Source organism: Meleagris gallopavo, chromosome Z (assembly GCF_000146605.3).
Source record: "Meleagris gallopavo isolate NT-WF06-2002-E0010 breed Aviagen turkey brand Nicholas breeding stock chromosome Z, Turkey_5.1, whole genome shotgun sequence".
Lineage (NCBI taxonomy): Eukaryota > Metazoa > Chordata > Aves > Galliformes > Phasianidae > Meleagris > Meleagris gallopavo.
Window position 1 is genome coordinate 31,211,179 of NC_015041.2, and position 16,862 is coordinate 31,228,040.

Consider the following 16,862-nt stretch of genomic DNA (forward strand, 5'->3'; position numbering starts at 1 on the left):
GTGCATGGTTTAGTAAAAACTATTTGGAAACTACTGCAAATTCAAGCTACACAACTGGGAAGAGATGGAGATGAGGCTGTTCAGAATTTGTATGGAATCAGGTTAGTTTCAATTTGTTTTAAATAGACTCCTTAAAAACATTTTGTAATAAGGGTTAATACTGGCATTTAGTCCGTTTACTTGTTTGTTTGCTTGGGTTATTTGGTCCTGCTAACCAATTCTGGCCAAATTTGATAGAGTAGTGTCTGTGCAAGACAGTTAACTGCTGCACATTTCTTGAGTGATTCAGGGGACAGCTAGCTGACTACAACTGAACCTGGCTTCATTTTTGAGCTAAGACTTTATTATCTTAATGTGTGCTTATCAGCTGGGGGAAGACGTTATTCCAAGTTCACAGCTATACAGATGCTTAACAACATAAAGCAGTTGTTTCTGAAGAAAGAGTTCTCAGCAATTACAGTTCTCACAAAACAAATCTTTATTAGGATACTGTTGTTAATAGAATAATTTGCCACAACCATCTCTGTACATTTTTTAATGCGTTCGAACAGTCCTTATGGTACAGAGAGGTATGTCCTGAAGTAGTGAGTAGCAACAAATGACGCAGAAAAGACTTTTGTGAAATGAGTAATATTATGAGGATGTCTGATGGTCGCAGTGTAATTTTCAGAGGTGATACTTCGCTACTTTCTTTAACCAAGCTTTGGAAATTCATTCAAGGTCTTAGTCATATTTGAGAATCTCACTAGGATAGATATAGAGTATTAGCTGCTTTCTTTTTGCAAAATACGAGGGAGATAATGTGTTAGTTCAGCAGAACTGATCTTCATCAACTTCAGACAACTCCTCAACTTCAGACAACTTAGAACAGCATATTTGCCATTTCCCTGAACCAGTAATGCACCCTTGTGGCAAAGAAGGCCTGCAGCAGCCAGGGATGCAGTAGGAAGAGTGATGCCAGCAGGCTGACAGAAGCAATCCTTCCCTCTGCTCAGCCATGGTGAGACAGATTTTGGTGCTGTGTCCACTGCCAACTTATCAGTGCAAAAAAAATGGAACTTAATGGTGAGAGTCCAGAAAGGACCACACAGATGACAGAGGGGCTGGAGCACGTTTCATATGAGGAAAAGCTGAGAGAACTGGGACCCTTCAGTCCTGAGAAGGCTCAACGATATCCGCATGTATATGTTCCTGAGAGAACGTATGAAGAAGACATTCCTAGACAATAGTGACTACAGACAAGAAAATGGGCACAAATTGTAACACGGGAGATTCCATATTATTCAAGAAAATACTTTTTTTTTATACTGTGCAGGTGATCAAACACTGGAGCAGGTTGCCTAGAAGTGTGTAGGGTTTCTATCCTTAGAGATGCTCAAAACCCGACTGAGCAATTCTGGACAACCTTCTCTAGCTGTCTCTGCTGGAGCAGATGAGTTGGAGTAGATGGTCTCAAGAAGTTCCTTACAACTTAAAAATGGTTTTCTGACCCTGCTTTTCCTTAAAAGTTTTAACAAGTTTGATAGTACAGAGATAAAATGAATGCTAGAAGCTCAAAAGGGGCAAAGGCAAAGGAAGACTTTGTGACAAAGAACCAATACCAGGGCTTGTGCAAATACAGTAGCATGATGATTGCTAAAAGTGCTTTTATTTTAAGTAAACTGAAGACCACTTCCCTCTCATCTGTTTTTATTTTTTTTTCCATCAAAATAAAGTTCTTAAATGTTCTTACTCTTAAAGTGCTTGCCATGTTAAAGTAGATGATTTCAAAATGCATCGAGAGCGACTAATATGAAGCAGTGACTGCAGTAGCAGTCTCCTTGAGAGGAGATCTTGGTAAATTCCTCCAGCTCTAGAGAAATTATGAATCATCTTGATTTTAGCAACTACTCTTCTGTCTTTCTATGCAGAGAAGAGATATTGTCATGGCATGTTGTATTCTAATGCTTTAAGAACATAAAATACGTTGTTTGGTAGAGGAAAACCATATATTTTCCTTAGTATTTAATTTTGCCTTTGTAGAATGGAGGATACTTTGGAGAACTAGGTGCACTTATATAAGTCACTCTGAAGGTAATGCCTCCTATTTATTTCCATGGAAATGACGATAGTTAAAGAGAGTACACTTTAACAATACTATTTAATAGACCACATTCTCAGCTACAAACACTACCTTTTTCAACATAGTCACCAGTATTAACTATTTATTTTTACCATCTGTGAACAAGAGCCATCATGGCACACTGTGTGGCTCTCTGGAATGTGATTTGTCTTTTACTATTGCTGCTGAAATCCACCACCCACCACCTCACTGTGCCAACATCAACTTTCTAATCTCCATAAACGTTCTGCAAGCGTCAATGGATGTCAGTGTATGCCATTTTTTCTGCATGGAAGAATTCAATTCCATCAATTTCCTCCATAAGCACTTCTGTGTCAGGTAATGTTTTGTCAGACTGCCCCTCTGCTGCCATCTGTTGCACAGCAACAGAATGTAATGAAATACTGGCAGGAAAGTTCAACCTCTGCTGCCATACCAACATCCACACCTGGTGTTGTGGGCAAATGTAGTAAAAAAGGAGACATTAATTTTGGAGCATCCCTTGTATTGTACTGTCAACTGTGCAAGAGTATACAAAAATCATCAATGAATAATGAAAACGTACAAGAATGTTCACAAAAGTTCATGATACTCAGCCTCCCTTGGAACGTTTGTAAAATAATATTACAGGCTAATGGATAGATTTTTTTAAGGCCAATCTCAATTGTAAGTAATAGAACTACTTACAGTGCATCTTCTTGGCATGATATGATATCATATTTAATTCTTAAAAAGATTTGGGAGAAAATAACATGTTGTAGTTTGCAGGATTTTGTGTGGTTGTGTGTTCTGATTTCATTTAGGAAAGCTTCTGTAGTTTGAGAGCTGTGACTCTACACTTCCTTTAAGCAAATCAACCTTGGAAAACTGAGAAGGGTATGTCTCTGCTGCCGAAGAAAGCAGGAAATGTTCCTTTTAACCTAGTAAATTGATAGGAACTGCCTCATTTATCACTTAGCTTTGGGATTCCTAATTGTTTCCTTAAGCTGTAAGTATCGCCGTCTTTCTAACAAACTGGTATCCCAGGGGTCGCTAAATACCAAATCAAACATGCCATTCAGTATATATGAAATAATTGATGCAACTTAAATTTAAATCTGGGATGGTCTGATTTTTTATGATGAAGTTGGAACCAGCTGTAGCTAGACACAAGTAGTGAAAAAGTGGTTGTGACTGTGAATGAGAACTGTACATTCCCATTGGATTAGTTCTCTCTCTGCTCTAGCATAAAGTTGTTTGGTGGCTTTTTCAAGCAATCCTGAAGTTACTGCTGAAGAAAAACTTCTCTATACACATCTTTTTCCAAATGCCCATAGCACTGTAAAATAAAACTGTTTGGGGTTATGTATTTTGATGTTTCATTATTAATCACAGTTAACTATGGAGCTTAACAGGTTTATTTTAGCATTGAGCTCTGTGCATGAGAGCACACAAAAGTTGTAATAAAAGCTGCTTTTTATTGGATGACAAGCCATCTTTATTTTGGGCTTGATGTCATGTGTGCCTACTTCATGGCATTTTGATTTCGGCATTGGAGGAGCACTTTGGTTACTGATTACATAGTTTTCTCACTAGGAATGGTAATTAAAATATGATAAAGGTATTGAAATAAGCAGATGCTGTAACTCTGTATGCCTATAGAGGGCTGTGCTCTTTCAAGGTTCTGGCATGTCAGTACTGTTGCTAACCGGCTGCCTGAAAAAATGATTCTTTTCATGGTTTGCTGGACTCCAGTGCTAGATAGGCAACAAATTGTCTCTTGAATGCTGCAGTCTTCAAAAGCTGCAGTGCAGCAATAGCCTTAGTCTTTCGAATTTCTGTGCACAGATTATAGAAGATTCTTTAACTCCAGTAAAATGTTTACAGAATCAGGGAAGGTAGACATCTGAAGACCATGTATATAAGTAAACAAATTTTAGATAAATGAATATGGGGATTATCACACATCCAGCCCAAAAATGAGGACTAGAACTGTAATGTATGCCTACTTCTCAGTTAATACATGTTTTCTGAATGCACTGCAAGTAGTCTGTCACAGTGGTCAGTCTCACAGCAGTCCCTGTACTTTGAAGTTACTTATTTTCCTGAATAGAATCACAGATCTAAAGAAGAAAAAATTATTTGACGAGCAGAGGGAAAATCCGGTATAATTAAAAAAACAAACAAACAAGCAAAAAACTTCTGTGCTTGAAGAATTGTTCCAGTAACTGATTTTTTTCTTAGTGAAAATACATTCTCTTTATATAGACTAAATTTGCCAATTTCAGTTCCCAGCATCTAGTTATTGTTTGCTAGTTTCATCAGTCTTACTGTATTGGCACTCACTAGATGACATCTGAAGTACTGTGTTCAGTTTTCAGTCCAAAGAAGAAGCGATAAACCTGAGTGAGTTTGTTGGAGGGCCTGTAGGATAATCAGAGGGCTGGAGCCCAGAGCACCAACTTCAGCTTGATTAAGCAGCAATCCTGTCTGCATGCCAGTCAATTAGAGCTCTTTCAGGCCTTCTGGGTGGTGTAAGTGGCACTCAGTGATTGATTCTGCGGACTTGCATTGGTGGTAGGAGGCCTGTCTGTGAAGAATAGCTGACTCTGATGCCTTGGTGATCTTTTCAAATCAGCAGTTGTCACAAGGCTGGCAATAAAGAGGAGGATTGCAGGCTGCTGTGGGACCTTCTAAAAAGAAAAGCTGGTTAGGGCAGTCAGCTGAGAACAGATTTCAAGTGTTCAATTGGACAAATGGTTGATTTGGTTTCAGACACTGAAGATTAGTACCTGTGCTTAAAAGACAGAAGTATGTTGTGGTTCAATAGTTTGTGTGCATTATTTGTAACCTACTGCTAAAGGTGCTGCTACCAATTCAAATCAGGTGAAACATCTTAACACTGTTGATTACACTGATTTAAAAAAAAAGAAATAGAACTGAGCCAAGAATTTTCAGACTGACTTTTTGTTTAATTCTCTTCTCCCAAGGATCCTAGAAAATGTACTAATTTCATAGTGTAAGTCTTGGGAAAGCAGGTAAAGAGGGTTGGTAATACCAAGGTATTAAACTGTGCATCTCTACAGCTGCTTTTATTTTGAACTTAGTAAATTTACACACTTACTTTCTGCGTTATAGATCCAAATGTGATTTCTCTGCATTTCAGGAACAATCCTCATCCATTAATCACTGCCCTTGAAAATAGACCTGATTGCTGGCCTGTTCTACTGCAGCAGATAACAGTATTTTTCCATCAGTGTTCAGAGAGGTAAGTAAATGAATAAACTGAAAAGCAGTAAATATAGGTAACTCAATTGTCAGCAAAATCTTCTTGAAGTGAACTGCAATTGTAGAGGCTTGTATGTAAGCAATATTAAGAGTGTCTTTGGAAAAAGAGAATTGTGTCATTGAATTTTGTAATTTAAAGGTTAAAAATAGAACAGTAAGTAACAATATGATCCATTAAAAATCTATTTTTAATTTTTTCTTTACTCACCTATATTGGTAACATTTTTGTGGATGTGGAGAAATGTGTGCAAAGTTTATTAAAAAATTATTTTGATTATTTATTTTGTAAACAGAGTTAAAAATAGAAATCAAATAAAATTAATTTAAAAAAATTCCACATTCTATGCTAGAAACCACAAATACTGTAGTTCAGCTACTCATGGAAGAAGCTTACTAATCCCATTGAAAACTGTAATCTCCAGCATGTTTTAGCAAGTAGAGTTTTAGAATACAAGAATGTTTTGTATTTGCCAAAATTTTGACTATTTAGTCAAAGATGACAATTAATATATCATGTATATAACTGATCTATACGAAACATGGATGATGTAAGATAAGCACAGGAAGCTATATCTCAGGGGAAAGATGAGGTATTTATGTATGGTATATGCTTCTTGATTTAAAAAAAGAAAATCAGTGGCATAGTCATACAATTTAACAAGAAATAGATATCTAATCTGCCAACAGTTTCAACATTCTTTCATGCTTATCTCTAAGGAACTTCTCCAGTAAAACTTTGGTGTAAGATACCAGACAGAGGAGCTGCCTTGTGGGCAAATGTTTTAAATGTTTTTGCAACCGTATGCATGCATTTCAGATAAAAAGAAACTCCTTTCTCTCATGTCTGGAAGATTCGTGTAAACAGATCAGAGTAATATTACAGTGAAACTGACTTCTATATTCCACTTATGTAAATAAGTTTATTGATCTTAAAATTCTGGTAGGTATAAGCTTATATGATCAACAGAGAGACATTCAAGTAAAAGTCCAATTTAAATAATCAGAGTATTTTTTAAATATTATTTGCAGACTTGTCTTTCCACTCAGCTACTAAATCTGAGATTCACGAAGAGTCTCAACAGAGGTCTGACTGTGTTTTTTTTGCTGGTGTGTTTCAAATTAAACATCTTAAAGTTTCTTACCACTTTTGGTGCAAAAATGTCTGTGGACTTGAATTCCAGACTGATAATATATTGATGTAGATTTCTTACTAAGTTGCACTAAAGCTCTATCAAAGCAGAGTCCTATTTGTAATTGATCTCTAACATTGATTTTCAGTGTATTTGCTAATGTATTGACCATTATAGAATCACAGAATTGTAGGGGTTGGAAGGTACTTGGATCATCAAGTCCAATCTCCTGCTAAAGCAAATTCTCTAGAATTTGCACAGGAAAGCATACAGATGCAAGGCCATGCCCCAAGCCATGTTCAGCTGCTAAAGGTTCCTGTCAGCCTGCTTCTCCAAATTATCCAGTTTCCTTTGAAAAAATGTGCTTAACAGTGCCTTGAAATCTTTCTCCTGTTTGACATCAGCAATAAATTTGCAGACTGTACTCCATCTTATTACCAAATCACTAATGAAGACTAAGGAGCCCTGAACCCACTAATTATTCCTGTGGAACACCATCACTTGACAGCCTGATGATGCACTTTCCATCACTGATCATTACACTTTGAGCCTAAATGTCTAGCTTGTTTTCCATCCCCTATAGAATGCACTTACCAGGTGTATTTCGCCAAATTTCTGATAGGGAGACAATGGATGACGTTATTAAAGGTCTTGGTAATTAGTCTTATTTGACAAGTCTAATAATAGACTTATTTGACTAGTCTAATAATGTCAGGATCAACTGGCAATCCTAATATGGTCAAACTGAAAGAATTGCTACATAAAAATTTTTTTGCCAGGAAGCTGCATTAGTTAAACTAGCTGTTGTTTCCTGTAATTGTTTAGGATTGTTGCCCAGGGTGGATGGGACTTTGAGCAACACAATCCAGAGGGAGGTGTCTCTGCCCATAGCAGTGGAGTTGGAACTAGATGATCTTTTAGGTCCCTTCCAACCCAAACCATTCTATGATTCTAAGAACTGAGAAGGAATAGATAGCTCTTTTTAGTTGAAATCAGATTTAATAATTAAAAAAGGATAATTCTGAATAATGTTTTCCAAGTTTCATTATGGTGCAGTAGACTCATATTATTCACCACAAAAAGTAACTTTCTTCAATTGAGGAAAAATAGAGTAAAATGAAGAGTATCTTAATGTTCAAGTATATATCAAATCATATTCCTGAGTGAATACTTAGTCTCTTACAATTGTGTTTCATTGTGTGGTTGCTAGATAAGATCTCATGAGCTTTGTCATAGTAAATCGTGTGGGGTTTTTTTCTTTTTTTTTTGTTTTGTTTTGTTTTGTGAGAGCTAGTAATGTTTTTGTTAATGCCTTTCTGTTAATTGTATCCTGTGAATTACTGCAGACCCAGGGAATGTAATCTTACTTGAGTTTTCCTTGGAATTTGTTCAGTTTATGGTAGGTTGGCAAAATTCTTTTTTTTTTTTAACTGCAGGGCACAGAGTTCATGTGTTGCTATAATGGCTCCATTTCTGAGATACCTGTACTGCGAACCATCTCAGTTACGGGAATATGCTGAACTGCGTATGGGCTTACTTAGGATTTTACTTCAGCCACGTGGTCCAAAGCATAAAGAAGGACCCTGTGTTCTGGAGCATCATATTCTTCAGCTCCTGTATGATTTGATTCCACACCTTCAGGTAAATTTGTTGCCAGATCCCAACAGCAATGAGAGTACTGTTACTGCCTTTCAAGTGAACAAATACAGCACCATTTTCTGTAGACTTGATTCTGCATGGGGGTAAATTCTACTATTTCTTTTGAGATGTATGTTGAAATCTTAGTTGCATTATAGAGGAAGTAGCCTAGAAATATCTGATTGAAGAATATTTCTGTTAAAATAATATTTCCCTGTTGTATGAAATCCCCATACAATTTATTTGGCTGATAGGACCTCAAGAACTGAGTTAATTTTCTACTGCATTTGAGGAACAAGGCATTTTTCTCATCAGTCACTTTAGGACTTTAATTCTTAAGTTCATCTGTTGATGTTGTGGATAAGTTTTATTAAAGATTCCTGAATTTTGTTCTCTAAAACCTTAATAATAACTGCAATGAAAAGGCTGTAGAGCTAATACAACTAATTTTAAACTTGAAGGAATTCTGCATAAATAAGGAAGGACAGTTAAACTGGGATGTGTTTTTCAACTACCTCTCTATAGGTTAAAGACTTGCCACAAGTTACAGAAGCCTTGTTTTTTCTTCAAGAGCTATTCCTGAGCTTGTTGCGCTTTCCTGTGTTTTGGAAAGTTCAATTATCCCAATTTTGTCTGCAACTGATATGCTTCTGTGAAGTGTGTTTAAATGTAACAGGAGAATGTTCATCTCTGATCTCCATAATAGAGGACAACTTTGAGCTCTTACAAGAGGTAAGAGTAGATTTTTGTGGAGGGAAATAGTTATGTTAAATTTAAAGGATGTCATGCTAAAGGCAGGATTTCAAGACTTTGATATATGGTATTCATCTTCGAGTGATCAGTGTTGTTTGAAAGCTGATTTTTTTTCTTTGTTAGAAACATTCTGAAGGAAAAAAAAGCGAACTGATGCTGTGTATATAAGCTAATTTTTAAACATAGGGGTTGTTTTAAACTGAGCACTGTGTTGTAGTTACTCACTTAAAATACTGCGTGCTATTTTTATTCTTAATTGCATGTTCTGTATCACTGCGTTCATTACAAGGCAATAAGAAACTCCTTAGAGAATTATTGTTGCTTTGCTTGTTTGTCCCCTTGAAAAACAAAGATAACTTGAACCTTTTTCATGTTTTCCCTATAGGTGTTTCCAGTGGAACAGTGTGTAATTGGACTAGCACTTCTGCTGCTGCAAACACCAGAAAGTCAACAGAAGTCTATCTTGAGTCTAGGTAAGGGTCTTCTGAAAGAAGAATCCACGCACTTAAGACTGCGTATTTATTTTTGTTTTGTGAAAATAGGCTCTGCACTCCTCTGCATTTAGATTGAAGTGTGGAATATTTTATATATACAGGATTTTCCATAGATTTGAAAAGTAAAATCTGATCTGATGGCTCAATTTTTCCCACTACGTTGACTTTTTCCATGAATGTTACTGTATTCTATCCCTTTTTATTGAAGCTTATTTGTTTCATTTTTAAGACAATAGGAGGATATTTTCAGTGGAGATTAATACATTCTGAATGGTTAATTTTGATAGATCTTAAGAGAGTAGGCCTGGTAATCTTCTTAATGTTTGTCTGAGCTTTTGACTAACAGTTTTGATTAATTGAGTTATTACAGTAAAAGTGAGGGACTACATTACCTTCCATTATTGAATTTTGTGCAGCCATCAAGTGCTTTACTATAAAGAACAAAAGAGCAGGGTCTCTAAGTAGAATGTTCTACCGAAAATAAAAGGGATTCTCCAAAAGTATTGCCTCCTTTATTATTACATTGGCCCACAACACAGTAGTGGATGTTAGTGGTATGGCAGTAGAGACTGAACCTTCCCAATAATATTCCATTACATTTTGTTGCTGACAAAGGGGCAGTCAAAATAGAAATTGAACAAAATAGCATCTGACATGGAAGTGTGTATGGAGGAAGGGGGTGGAATTGAATTTTTCCATGCAGAAAAAATGGTATCTGTTGACATCCATCGGTGCTTGCTGGATGTTTTTGGAGACCAAACCATGGGTGTGAATGCAGTGAGGCATTGGGTGGTACCTTTCAACAGCAACCGTGGGTCACCTCTGCTGGTGCAGATTTGTATGAGCATGACATGCAGGCTCTTGTTCATTGCTGGTGAAAATGCAGAGCTAACAGTGGTGACTACGTTGAAGAATTTTTGTATAGAAAAAGTTTTGTAGCTGAGGATTTGCTCTATCAGATAGTGTTATTGTGCTCTTTGTATCTGTTGTAGTTTCCATGGAAATGAATAGGCAGCATTACTATGCACTGTGTAATCCTTGAAAATGCTACTTTGTTTGACCAGCCTGTTTCCTGGAAATGTTTGTATCATGCAAAAATACAAACAATATTAGTTCTTTTTCCTCAAGCTGATTATCTTTTTCTCCCTATTATCTTTAATAGTCTACAAGCTCCTTTCCTCTTCAGAAAACATTTCAGCCACAGCCCTTGTTTTGGTGATGCCTCTGCTACAAATCTTATCTTCTTCATCAGTCGGAGACTGCTTACAGGAGGGTGATTCTGGAACTACTAGGCAGCAACTTGCGACAGATATTTTGGAAATATTAAAGAAGGAAGATGTGAAGAATAAAAAGGAATTGGTAATATTCTGAGTTTCTTTTGTTGTTATTTGTTTTTATTTTATGGTACTTATAGGGGTACATCTAACATTTTGCTGCATTATGCCTAGCTGACTGGAAAAAACTTTATATCTATTGTTTATGTAATACTGTTTTATGGAATTACTCTGCAATGTTTATATTGCGTAACACTAGACTACTAATATAACTGAATGACATGTCTTGCTTTCCTTTTAGAGAGCATATAAAAAATTCACCTGAAATATTTATTTAGTAATAGGAATTAGTAGAAAACCACATTATATATACTTATTTTGTTTATTCTGCTTAGCTGTATTCCTTCTCTTACTAGCTAGTTATCCTGGCTTTTTTTTAATATATACTACTGTTCTCCATCTATTTACTTCTGCCTGTTTTTCACATGCAATAATTGTAGTGCCCAAGAAATGTATTAATTTATCTTTAATTAAATGCTATTTCACAAAGCTATCCAAAGTGGAGGCATTATGCTTCCCATTAGTGAAGAAAAGTATCATTAAAATGAAGCTCTGAGGTGTTATGGAGAACAGCGGTTACCACTCAGAATCTTGTTTTCCCTGGTAATTTAAAGATGTGTGAGCCTGTCCCACTGGGGTCTGAATTCTATTTCTAATTTAAATTTGGAGACTTCTTTTCAAATACTTTAAGACTTGCTTTCTAAGTAAGTGTTTTTCATCTAATTACTACATGCTAGTTATTGTCTTGATAATAATCAAGATTTCTGAAAACTTTGTGTTTTCTAAGGAAGCAGAATTATAAGGAAAAAGATGCTTTGTCTTGGATTTCTTTTAATGAAGAACTTTGAACACATGCATTCTATATAATGAAGACATATTATTTTGCAGGAGCTTTCTATTTATTATTTTGTATATGCAATTTAATATATAACTTATATCTAAATATTTTTCTCTGTATAAATAGCCTTTTTTATGTGTGTATTGTATGTATATAATATGTCTTTATATATACATATAAGTAAATTAAATAGCCCGAGTCAGGAGAATTTCTCACTTGTGTTTTAATGCTTTCCTGCTTCTAAACTTCATCTACCATGATGAAAACTGTAAAACATGAATTCTGAGAAATAAAACAGTTACAGCAAAAATAAGTGTAGAGTAAGATTAACATAAAATATGTGTTTTTTTAGTGAGTGCATTGAAAAGCATGAGAATTTCTTTAAAATATTTAAATATTTATATAATGTACATGTCATGGTGAGGAACATAAGCTTTTAATGTATTCCAGTTTTATTGTGTACGTTTTCATGAGGACATAGCACTGCAGTTATCTACAGAAATAGGAATGATGGATTCCAAATAAAGGGGAAATTTGTGAGTAGAGTATTAACACATTCAATCATCCTAAATTAAAAATTAACGTAAAGCATTGTAAAGAAACGTATTGTAACTTATTAATTACACTTACTGTGTTGGGATCCTCAGTAAAAGATTTGTTTCAGATGATAGAACTGAATAAGTTACTCTTTTTTCTTTGCTCTTTCGTGATGTTTTACGTGTTGAAAATTGTATGTTTCATTTGTTTTCAGATGTCCTGTAAACTCCTGTTCCCCATAACCAGCTCTTATTGTTCATTATACACTACTTGGAAGATTTTAGAGCTCATGAAAGAAAAGTCAGCAGTTATTGACTGGTTATCTTCAGTGAGGTCACTGCTGCCTGTTACAACTCAAGTCCCTACCCACATTTTTCTGCTGCTGGCTTATCTACTGATCCAAGAAAAAGGAGACAGTCTTCGTAATGTACTGCAGACTACTACAGAGGTAGCCAAAACAGATTGTTCTCAGGTAAACACTCAGTATTACTGTATTTTCTTACAGGAATTGGGGTGGATTCCCCACCTCAAGTGGTTCAAGTCTGCCACAGCTTCCTGCTCTCAGCTCAAACCGGTCATGAAACTGAGCATGCACTCCCAGTAGGTACACACACAGGGCACGTGCGTACATCACATATCTGTGGCTGTATGTATATAATGCAGACTCACTGTACACTCTCATGAACTTCAGCAGCACTAGTGGCTTTATTTTGCTCCCCTTTCCTGAACTGAGCACATTGGCTGTCAGCTAATAAGGAATACATGCACATTGTGTATGTATGTGCAGTGTGGCTATTTCCAGCAGCAGGGCTCAGACTCTCAGGCACACAGCTGACCTCTGGATCCATCTCCCCAGTTGCTGTCATCTGGACATAAGAGCCCGTGTGGCTGCAGCTCAACTATAGTTGCTGGTACAGACTGCCTTCCAATCAGGCACACTATCCTGGTGATACACGCATGTATACATGTGTATCTTCAGCCACGCATTTAATACATGCGTATTCACACCCATATACTTGACACACACAGATCACCAGACCATTCCTAGTCTCTGTCTGGCTTTTCAACTTGTAGAATTTTTTGCTGTGTATAGTAATGTGTGCATTATGCCTCTGTGTTAGGGTGTTTTCCTATTTTCAGGATAAGGAAAAAAAACTGCTTTATTTCATGAAATTACCTCATAAGGATGGAATAAAACACCAACAAGTTGAAGAAAGGCTACTAAAGTGTTTCTGGCTTTTGAAGGATCTTCATCCTATAAGTTACAGGAGGACCACCAAGTCACTTGTGATGTCTGTTGTATTACATAGTCAGTACAGTCTTAGTCTCATTCACTATTGAATCCAAGTCAGATTTATGCAGTATGCTTATGTTTGTGCATAACTTAGGTAAATGAGGACATATGGCTTTTTAGTGTAGATAAATAGGTAGATTAGGAATCGCCAAACAGAAATAATCATCTTGTAAAATGAAAAAAAAATGTAGGTAAGAGAGAAGTGTTGTTTTGAGTGTCAGATATACCGTAAGGACAAGTTTTATTTGCTTAAGTTTTCTAATTGCTTTCTTTTTCAAATAACTTTCACACTTCTGTTGCACGAAAGTTGTAAAAAGTTACAGCTTATGAGTATGCACTGAATGCCTTAGGGCACCAAGAAGTGCAGGTCTGGGATGTGCTTGCTATTGAACATGTCCTGAAATGCTGTGCTAAAACAGAATCACTATACAGTGCTTTTGGAGATACCTGTAATTCCTAAGCTAGGAATGGAGATGTTTTTTTATCTTGATGCCAGCTTCATCTTCTTTGGATTGCTCACTGATAACTTTCTTAAATATGCCTTGTAAATTCTCTGTCAAGCTCTCCTTTGTTTTGTTGTTTTCTTGTATGGGTTTGTTTCATATGCAACAAAATTGAAACAGATTAGGGAGCATGTGATTTCTTCATTTTTTTTTCTACCATTGTTTGAACTTGCATTTTTTAACTTGCACCAAATTTATAGCATTATACTACTTCTGTGTTGTAATTAGTTTTGGTGGGCTCTAATTATCTTATTTCAGGGCTTACAAGTTAATTAATAGTTTTTTATGTCATGACCTTGAAATTCAGTAACTTTAAAAACTGAGGATTTTATGTATTTTATTTTTTTTATTTAATCCTATTTGAAAAGTAATTTTGACTCCAATACAGAGACGTACTAACAGATTAAAAGGTCTGTTTTTCAGTCTGGAAAAAATCGCAGGCTTTTGCTGTAGAATTACCAGAACTGTGAGCATTATGTGGGAATAGAAGAATGTGTGGAATGTATTTATTTACATGAGCTGTAAGATCACCACTGTGGTGGGGAGAAAAAAATAAATAAATTGTATTTAAATGCTAGCTAAACCAACTAAAAGCCTTTGGATGTATTGTTCTGCAATGTAGCTGGGTTTCCAAGAAGTGAGTAACTTCCAAATACATTTAACTCATGGCATTTCCCTCTGCAGCTTGGAGAAACAGACACAATCATTTAAAGGGACTAATTAAAAAAGGAAGGTTTATGTGGCATTTTAAAATGTTTTGTTGTGGTGTCTGTAGCTATAGAATTGACTTTTCTTTTTGGTTTGAAATTAAACAATGGATGCAGCATATTAGCAAGAGGTAAAGTTAAAATTGCATACTAGTAATTCCATTGCAGTTGTGACACTTCCAACCACAAGTAGCCATCCATTATATTGAAAAGGGTTATTGGCTAATCTGCTGTTTTAGTATACAAGTGTAGTATGTGAATTAATTAGGGAGATGTCTATCTTCCTTCATTCTATTGTATTTTGAAGTTCCTGTTATGTCCTGTTTGTACTGCTGTTATTAAACCAATGCTAGCAAGGTAGTTTTTCATCTTAATGTATATAAAGATGGATAGAGATTCAAAATGCTGTTGTACAAAGCCTGAATCTCAACGTTGATATTTGCTGAACTCTTCAAGAAACCTGCAAGACTGCATAGTTAATTCTTACAATTCAAAATAGGAATGAGACCTAGCTCTTAGGTAGTTTTTATTTTTGAAATATTAGTTTGTGTGCTTCGTATACTCCTTAACTTGTGTGTAGAAGAGCTGCCTTAGGATACAGGTCTGAAGTGGATGTAACAAGCTTGCTGCAAGGTAGGCCTGACTCCTCAAAGTAAAGTAGCAGGCAGAAATATACTAAATGAAGTTGTTTATTGTTGTTTTATTTTCTCTTTGTTTTTCCCTCCCTCCTTCCTTCTCTCTTTCTTTCCTTCCCTTCTTCCTTTCCTTCCTCCCTTTCTCCATTTCATGATTCTTTCTTATAACAATTACTACTTTCTTTCATAGGGATGGATTCTTTCTGTAAAAGTACAGATGTAAAATGCTTCTGTTGTAGCCTTGTACTTTTTCATTCCAGAGGACAGCTCAGTAACATAAAACAGAATAATTAAAAAAACAAGAAAAAAAGGGGTAATTACAAAGCACACAAACAAATCAGTATTTTATAGCACCGTTCTCAGAGCAAAAGATTTTTTTCTCAGACAGCTATAGCTGTCTGAAGCTGGTTTTTGCTGTTCTGTGTAATGATTGACTTCCTTTTAATTTGTCATAGGTTGTTTTTTTTGTTTGTTTGTTTTGTTTTTTTGCCTATTTAAATGAAAATACCAATTCTACATATTATTTAAAAACTTGTAGTGAAACATACTGGATCGCAAAGGCTCTGTCTATGATAGGAAGAGATATGCGTAGAGTTTTTTAAAGTGGTAAAATTCCAAGTAACTTATTGACAGAGTGCACTTTCCCAAATGATAGTAGTATTGGTTCTGGTCACTAGGTAGAATAGCATGCCAGTATTTTCTGAATGAGGATGGTGTCAAGCTCATTCACTGAGTTGTTGCTTAAGTGTTTTCAATCAAGTAGAAATCCTCAGGACTTCTAAGCCTTTCTTAACAGATGGCTTCACATGTTGTAAGTTAGAATATTAAAAATGGATTTTCTGTGGTGGAAGGTTTAAATTATGTTCTTAGAAGTGCAGATTAGTTTTCTGGAGGATGTGGTTTTACCTGAGTCATCCAGTTCACAGCTATAAGAAGCCTTTGTGCATTACAGAATCACAGAATGCTTGAGGTCAGAAGGGACCTCTGGAGGTTATCTGGTCCAACCATCCTCCTCAAGCAGAGCCATGTAGTATAGCTTGCCCAGGGCTGTGTAAGTATGTCATTTGAGTATTCAAATGCATGGAATCTTCACAACTTCTCTAGGCAACCTTCAAAGCCTTCTGGATCTGAGGATGAAGATCATTGTACATATTTGGATCCAGATCATAATGGCATTCATTTTTAACTGTTTTTCTTGCATTAGCATTCTAGATTATTGCATTAGTTACAGCTGAACATACATAACAGTGTGCTTCTAAAATGATTACATAGAATAAATAAGTTACAAGAAATAAAAAATTAAACTTTGAAATTTTTCTTTGTTTTTATTATTACCAGAAAGCAAAATAATGCAGAAAGGTGGGAGTTCTTAATATAGTCTTACAAAATCATTCTCTTGTACGTAAGACAATTACCAGGTTAGCAACCTAATTCTGAAGTTACTTTCTTCTTTTGTTTTATTGTAGGTCCCAAGTCTTATCCCTGTTCTGATATTTATATTGGGAAGACCTTTGGAGCCTGCACTTTACAGGGATATATTGTATACTTTGCCTTCACTTGGTGTACACAAGGTCAGAATGAAAGTTCTTTTAGTAAAATGAAAACTGTATCAATAAGTGGTCATTTATTTA

The 16,862-nt window shown here is 35.7% G+C and overlaps 1 protein-coding gene across 1 annotated transcript; it reads left to right on the forward strand.

Moving 5' to 3' along the window:
* On the forward strand, positions 1–16,862 carry LOC104915054 (focadhesin-like). The gene is made up of 8 exons (XM_010725714.3): positions 1–101; positions 5,247–5,348; positions 7,935–8,139; positions 8,662–8,868; positions 9,275–9,362; positions 10,546–10,742; positions 12,307–12,564; positions 16,698–16,862. The coding sequence occupies exons 3-8, from the start codon at positions 7,960–7,962 to the stop codon at positions 16,830–16,832; spliced, it is 1,065 nt and encodes a 354-aa protein (XP_010724016.1). The 5' UTR covers positions 1–101; positions 5,247–5,348; positions 7,935–7,959; the 3' UTR covers positions 16,833–16,862.

Coding starts and splice junctions, on each gene's coding strand:
- LOC104915054 (XM_010725714.3), top strand. CDS start 7,960: ATGGCTCCATTTCTGAGATACCTGTACTGCGAACCATCTCAGTTACGG. Junction 8,869..9,274: donor ACTTTGAGCTCTTACAAGAG/GTAAGAGTAGAT, acceptor TTTTCCCTATAG/GTGTTTCCAGTGGAACAGTG. Junction 10,743..12,306: donor TGAAGAATAAAAAGGAATTG/GTAATATTCTGA, acceptor ATTTGTTTTCAG/ATGTCCTGTAAACTCCTGTT.